Genomic DNA, 7243 nt, shown 5'->3' on the forward strand with positions numbered 1-7243 from the left:
GCCTTGCACCACACTAACATTTCCGCTGTTTTTTCCTCTGTTTGAATGAATAGAAGGAGAAGTCTTCCTATGTTGCCAAGGCTGAGATGCTCAAGGCCAAGTACACCAAGAAGATCTAAGCTTACAACTACCCATAGGTATAACATTCACGCCAAACACCTCCAAGCAACAGTGTTCCCCTAACTGCTCAACATGTTGATCTGCTCTATACACATGAAAACTTGTTGTGTGCAGGGTGACTAGTGATACGGCACACCAAGCAACACTGGGGGAAGGTGGTCTCTGGAATGTCGCTGTTGCCGCTTATTGCTGAAGTCACCAATTTATGATGGATGGTCGCTGTTAGTTTAGCTCCTTGGTAGTCCCTCCTCTCTTTCAGGCGGCTGCTGCTGCTGGTAGAAATGGAAGCTATTGTGTGCCATGTAGTTCATGTTCTTAGACTGCCCTTTGTTGCTTCATCTTGATGTTAATTTTGTCTCTGTTGAATGTACCTACTGTGTGCTTGTGGCTGTTTCAAAAGTCCCTTCATGTTGAAAGAAATGAAATGCTCTCGATGCATGCTTGTTTGAATTTCCTCTCTATTTCACTATCGCTGGAATAAACGTGTGTCTCGTGAGCAAGTTTTTGAAAGTTTGTTATGGAGGCCCAAAATAGAAATGAACTATGAAATGATTGAGGCCCAAAAACAAAATGTACAGTAGGTCACGTCCTAGAAAATAAAAAGGCTGAATTCTTGGACTTGGCCCATGTAGCTGACAGAGAAACAATAATAAATGGGTTCGTCCCGTAAAGACGACAGAACTGGACCGGGCTGATTCTTGTGCCACATCAGCTTGCCATGTTGGATGCCTACGCGGCCTGGGGAGGTTGCTAGTGACCAAAACAAAACAGTAGGCATATTTTGTTCGTAAACGTCTACGACCTTCTCACATAGAAGGTCGTTAATTTCAGTTTACGACCGCCAGCTTTTGACCATCTGTTTTTGGTCACAAAAAGGTCACAAATGGAAAATAATGACCATTCAGTGACCAATAGTCAAGGTCACAAGTTGACATATTTCATGTAGTGCAAAGAGGGATCCTACAGACGCAAGGACCAGCTTCCCTACCGATAGCTCATCTAACAGAACTCCCAAGTTAAGTGTGCTAAGTCTGGAGTAGTCATCAGATGGGTGACGGAATGGGAAGTGGCCTCGATGTTAAATTAACTGATGTGATGGGTCACTGTAAACATTTAATTGTGTTGAATGTATATAGTGCTCCATCATATTAGTTGAATTAACCTCGAGGTCCTTGTTTTGTAATTTTTTACATTTTTTGTTTTTTGTACACATGTTGATTGGCTTGAAGAAGGTGTATCTCATTACTTTTTGATATTTTTTGATTTTTTGAACACATGTTGATTGGCTTGAATGAAGGTCTATCCCGTTACTTTACGACATGTTTCCAAAACATGGAACTCGAGGTTAATTCAACCAATAGGACAGAGCATTATATACATTCGATATGTTTTCAAAACATGGACCTCGAGGTTAATTCAACTAATACGACGGAGCATTATATACATTCAACGCAATTAAATGTTTTCCAAAAAAAGTAATATGATTTCTGTGAAACTTATAAGTCATGTATGTCAAATTAACCTCGATGTACTTGTTCTAGAATTAACCTCCGGGCCTTTTTGCCGCGTATCACACACGTCTTGTTAAGCTAAACCATTTATGTTCTCTTTCCTAATCGAAAACAATTCATTCGGAACCGTATGTCGTATATCACACACACGTTGATCTGGCTGCCCGTTTCTGTTGCTTTCCTGAATAGCAAACAGTTCATCGGAGTGAACCGTATGCCGTATATCGCATATGCATTGATATGGCTGCCCATTTCTGTTGTTCTGTCTAATCGCAAATAGTTCGTCTGGATCAACCGTATGCCCTACTTCGCACACGCAACTGAAATCTGAACCATATTTGATGCATCAGTCATCGCAAACGTTTTGCACATTTTTTGACGGTTTTTTACACCACCGTTTGCGATTATGGCATCGCACACAATTTCGTGGAATGGTCTCTGATCGTAGTGTCGCGTCAGCAGCATCCTGCAATAGTGATACTTCCATGGTGATGTGTGAGTAGTCTCCCTTCAGGTTATGGGTTTGTAAGTACTAACTATGTGCCCCCCCCCTCCCCGATCATATGAGTTGTGAGACACGATTGTGACATTTAGCTTTATTAGTGGTGTTGAATTGTATGATGTGCTTCTGCATGTATGTTTATTTACTTTAGATTAAATCTTGTTCATGTTATAAATCGTAATTTGGGAATTCTGAAATCACATGGTGATTATTGAGTATAATATTAGGGTATACTTGAGGTAACACTGGGGCGCAACTGTACATTGGGATTAGAAAGATAGTCGGTATTTTCTACATCAATGGTGACTTGGAAATGTTTACGTTCTTCGATCACCTAAGAAATAGTAAACGGAATTACTTTACATATAATTGAAACCCATCCGATGTCACATTAGACCCGTGACGATGTTGCATCAAGTTGCAATATTAGTCACGGGCCCAAACCCGACCGGGACTAGTGCTCCGGATGAAAGGTCAATTTTCTACTAGTGAATCAGCGATGTATATATCCAATGTCGTACTGGACCGTACAACTTGTGTTGTAGGTGAAGCAACGCTCAACATTAAGACCGTATAAAATTTATGCACAATCACCAAAAAAAATATTCTACAAAATATAAACAAATACTGTCTCCCTTTCTAAATACGGAGTATATAAGACATTTTAAAGATTTAAATATGGACTACATATGGATGTATATAAATGCATTTTAGCGTATAGATTCACTCATTTTACTTTATACATAGCCTGTATTGAAATCTCTAGAAAGACTTATATTTATAAATGGATGGAGTATAGTACGTAGTGTTGAAACTTGAAAGGCCAAGGGCAGATCGACACGTGCATAGCATAGTCCCTAGCCTGAAAATGTCACTCTTGCCAGCTGAAGATGACACCTCCAAAGACCTGCCGATGCAACAAAAAGAATATACGTACTTGTACGTCGTCTTTTATTTTTATATACATGGAACACAGCTACTCCATTAACAATGTTCCGTTATAGTATCTGCAAAAGAAAGGAAAGAAGAAGACTTGACCGTACGAAGAGGGGAAAAAAATTATATGAGACCAGGTCTCATATAAATTAGGTGAGACCCGCCCTGATGGATGACATGTGGCATTCACAAATCACAAAGCATCTAATCTCTCCCCCCCTGATTTCAGGTGGGGGGTGGGGGGATGCTTTGTGATTTGTGAATGCCACATGCCCCCACCTGAAATCAGGGGGGAGAGATTAGATGCTTTGTGATTTGTGAATGCCACATGTCATCCATCAGGATGGGTCTCACCTGCTAATCGGCAGGTCTTTGGAGGTGTCATCTTCAGCTGGCAAGAGTGACATTTTGAGGCTAGGGACTATGCTATGCACGTGTCGATCTGCCCTTGGCCTTTCAAGTTTCAACACTACGTACTATACTCCATCCATTTATAAATATAAGTCTTTCTAGAGATTTCAATACAGGCTATGTATAAAGTAAAATGAGTGAATCTATACGCTAAAATGCATTTATATACATCCATATGTAGTCCATATTTAAATCTTTAAAATGTCTTATATACTCCGTATTTAGAAAGGGAGACAGTATTCGTTTATATTCTGTAGAATATTTTTTTTGGTGATTGTGCATAAATTTTATACGGTCTTAATGTTGAGCGTTGCTTCACCTACAACACAAGTTGTACGGTCCAGTACGACATTGGATATATACATCGCTGATTCACTAGTAGAAAATTGACCTTTCATCCGGAGCACTAGTCCCGGTCGGGTTTGGGCCCGTGACTAATATTGCAACTTGATGCAACATCGTCACGGGTCTAATGTGACATCGGATGGGTTTCAATTATATGTAAAGTAATTCCGTTTACTATTTCTTAGGTGATCGAAGAACGTAAACATTTCCAAGTCACCATTGATGTAGAAAATACCGACTATCTTTCTAATCCCAATGTACAGTTGCGCCCCAGTGTTACCTCAAGTATACCCTAATATTATACTCAATAATCACCATGTGATTTCAGAATTCCCAAATTACGATTTATAACATGAACAAGATTTAATCTAAAGTAAATAAACATACATGCAGAAGCACATCATACAATTCAACACCACTAATAAAGCTAAATGTCACAATCGTGTCTCACAACTCATATGATCGGGGAGGGGGGGGGGCACATAGTTAGTACTTACAAACCCATAACCTGAAGGGAGACTGCTCACACATCACCATGGAAGTATCACTATTGCAGGATGCTGCTGACGCGACACTACGATCAGAGACCATTCCACGAAATTGTGTGCGATGCCATAATCGCAAACGGTGGTGTAAAAAACCGTCAAAAAATGTGCAAAACGTTTGCGATGACTGATGCATCAAATATGGTTCAGATTTCAGTTGCGTGTGCGAAGCAGGGCATACGGTTGATCCAGACGAACTATTTGCGATTAGACAGAACAACAGAAATGGGCAGCCATATCAATGCCATATCAATGCCACATGTCAAGGGAAGACTTGACCGTAAGAAGAGGGAAGACTTGACCGTCTCGAGAGAAAAGAGAGTAGACTTTCAGAGTTCTGACGACAAACCTGCGCCAGCCAGCTCCACGGGCGACGTCGACGAGAGGCACGCGACGGCGGCGTCGGCGAAGCACCTCCGGAACCTGCGCATGCCGTCCGGCGGGAGCGAGATGCCCACCTCCGTCCCGCCGGCGCCGCCGCGGCCCTCGGCCACCGACATCGCCCCCGTCCTCGCCACCGACACGATGTCCACCTTGGCGGGCCTCCCGAACCCGAAGTCCACGTCGTACACCCGGAACCTGGGCGACCCCGCCAGCGTCAGCGGCACCCCGGCGCCGTACGCCTCCACGACGCGCTCCAGGCACGCGTCCCAGCTGCCCCACCCGCCGTCGCCTCCGCGCGGGCGCGTCGCCTGGTCGATGGCCGCGGCCACCGCCGAGCATGCTGCTAAGAGGCCTCCCGCGCCGGCGGTGGTGATCTCCTTCTTGCTTCCCGTGGCGAAGCAGAGACCTAAGCAGTTGCCGAGGTACGTGGCGGGGACTGGCGGGTCCAGCCGCGCGCGGTGATCTGCGGCGAACACGGCGTAGGCGCGGTCGTCGTTACCGCCGCCGGCGCGGCTTTCTTTTGCGCGGTAGTAGCAGTGCCAGATGAAGCCGTACGTCGCTACGGTGGACGTCGTGGGAGGCGGCAGCGGCGACAGGCCGCGGCGCGCCGCCTCGCCGGCGACCGTGCCCTTGATATTCCGCAGGAGGTCCTCCGACAGCACGAACGTGGCGAGGAGCTTGTCCACAACGGCGTCGGGCGACCTGAGGAGCTTCCCATCGCGGTCCCTGTACGGCCTGGGGGTGGCGAAGGCGTCATAGAGGTCGTCGCGGTCGCGGATGAAGGTGCGGCCGATGACGGGGGGCTCCGGCGCGATGGTGGCGCCGCGGGACGCCGCCGCCCACGCCCAAGTGTGGAGGAAGTGCGTGGAGCACGCGCCGTCGCAGGCGGCGTGGTGGACGGTCACCCCAACGGCGAGGCCGCCACGGCGCAGCAGGTTGACCTGCAGAGCCAACACTGCTCCGCCCTCCGGCAGCCGCGGCACCAGCGGGGCGCTCCTGGCAAGCTCCGTCGGCTCGTCCGTGGCAAGCTCGCCCACGCCGACGTGATCGTACTCGGCCACGGTGAAGCTGACGCCGTCGCCCGGCTGGTAGTGGAGCTCGTGCCGGTTTGACGTGCCGGGGGTGAGGCAGAGGCGGCCGGCGAGCGGGTAGAAGGAGCGGAGCGCCTCGGACAACGAGTCCTGGAGGTTGGAGAGGAGGGTACCGGCGTCGTCATCGTCGTCGTGCTCGTGCGCGCGGTGGAAGAGGAAGACCCGCTCTACGGGGGAGGTGTGGAGCCACATGGCGTCCATGTAGGTGAGCGGGAGAGAGCGCTCGGGAAGCGCCGCGCCGCCGGGCGACGGCGAGGGCGCGACGACGGAGGTGTGGAGGACGCGAGCCATGCTCAGCTGGCTAGTGTTGCCTGGTCGCGCGAAATGGATGGGTAGTGTACGTTACCTACGTAGCGTTGTTTGTTCATAGTAAATGTTTTGGTTGATGGTGTCACGCTGATTGATCCATCCGATCCGATCTAAAACATTGATTGATTGATGATGCAGAATTCTTGCCTATCCACTGTACTTTCTAAAACTTGGTAAAAAAAACATATTTTTAGGGTTTTGAATATTTCCAATCGAATCAGGCACATAGGTTCGAGTCCATATTTACCCATGAGAAATTTCGCAAACTTTAATATATGATTTTTTTTTTGAATTGGTTGAATTGCTTACCTGTTGAAACTGAGGTACAATTTAAATGTTAAGACTTGAATTGTGGCACTATAATTTTCTCATTTTTATCCGGCTCGCAAATGGCCCTATACTATTTTACTAAAACTTACATGCGTAAGTTTGTAACACACGATTTTTCAGAACATTTTACATATAGTACATTTCACAAGGTTTGTCCGGCTGCGGTAAGGAAGGGCAATGATGATGGTGCGTCTTCGGCACGCCAAGCGCTTGTAGTCATTGCTAGGTGGGCCATGGACCTGATTGTAATTTTTATCACCTCTAATATTCATTGTACTGTGATGATTGATTATGAATAGATCAAAAAATCTTTCGCAAAAATAAATAAATATATGTACATTTATTTCTAAGTTTTATAAGGTGGATTCCATTGTAGCCTGATTCCAACGGTCCTCTCCCATACACTACCCCTAACAGAAGTCAACATATATAGTAATGTAGGTAAGCATGGCTGACTACATACAGAGTCATAAACAAATTCTATGACGAACGTGATGTTTCTTAGCTCAAGTTCAAATGAGCTTGGTGAATAGTGAGATCCAAAAAGGAAATTGAAAACCAATTAATTTTTATGTTGTTTTGGTAAATATTGACAAATGTTTTGAGTGCTGGCAAAGTTTCACCACGGAATGACATTTGTGGAAGTCGAATAGAAAAACAAAATCTATCCTACAAAAATGCTATTTTTGAAAGCATTTTTTATTGCTAATTTTGTTTTGCCGCAACTTCTACGAATGACATTCCATAATGAAATTTTGC

General features: G+C 45.8%; 1 protein-coding gene across 1 annotated transcript; it reads right to left on the reverse strand.

The window, feature by feature from the left end:
• Window positions 1-4699: 4699 nt before the first annotated feature.
• Window positions 4700-6136, reverse strand: LOC123156154 (phenolic glucoside malonyltransferase 1-like). The gene has a single exon (XM_044574325.1). The coding sequence runs from the start codon at window positions 6134-6136 to the stop codon at window positions 4700-4702; it is 1437 nt and encodes a 478-aa protein (XP_044430260.1).
• Between the last annotated feature and the right edge of the window lie 1107 nt (window positions 6137-7243).

Source organism: Triticum aestivum, chromosome 7B (assembly GCF_018294505.1).
Source record: "Triticum aestivum cultivar Chinese Spring chromosome 7B, IWGSC CS RefSeq v2.1, whole genome shotgun sequence".
Lineage (NCBI taxonomy): Eukaryota > Viridiplantae > Streptophyta > Magnoliopsida > Poales > Poaceae > Triticum > Triticum aestivum.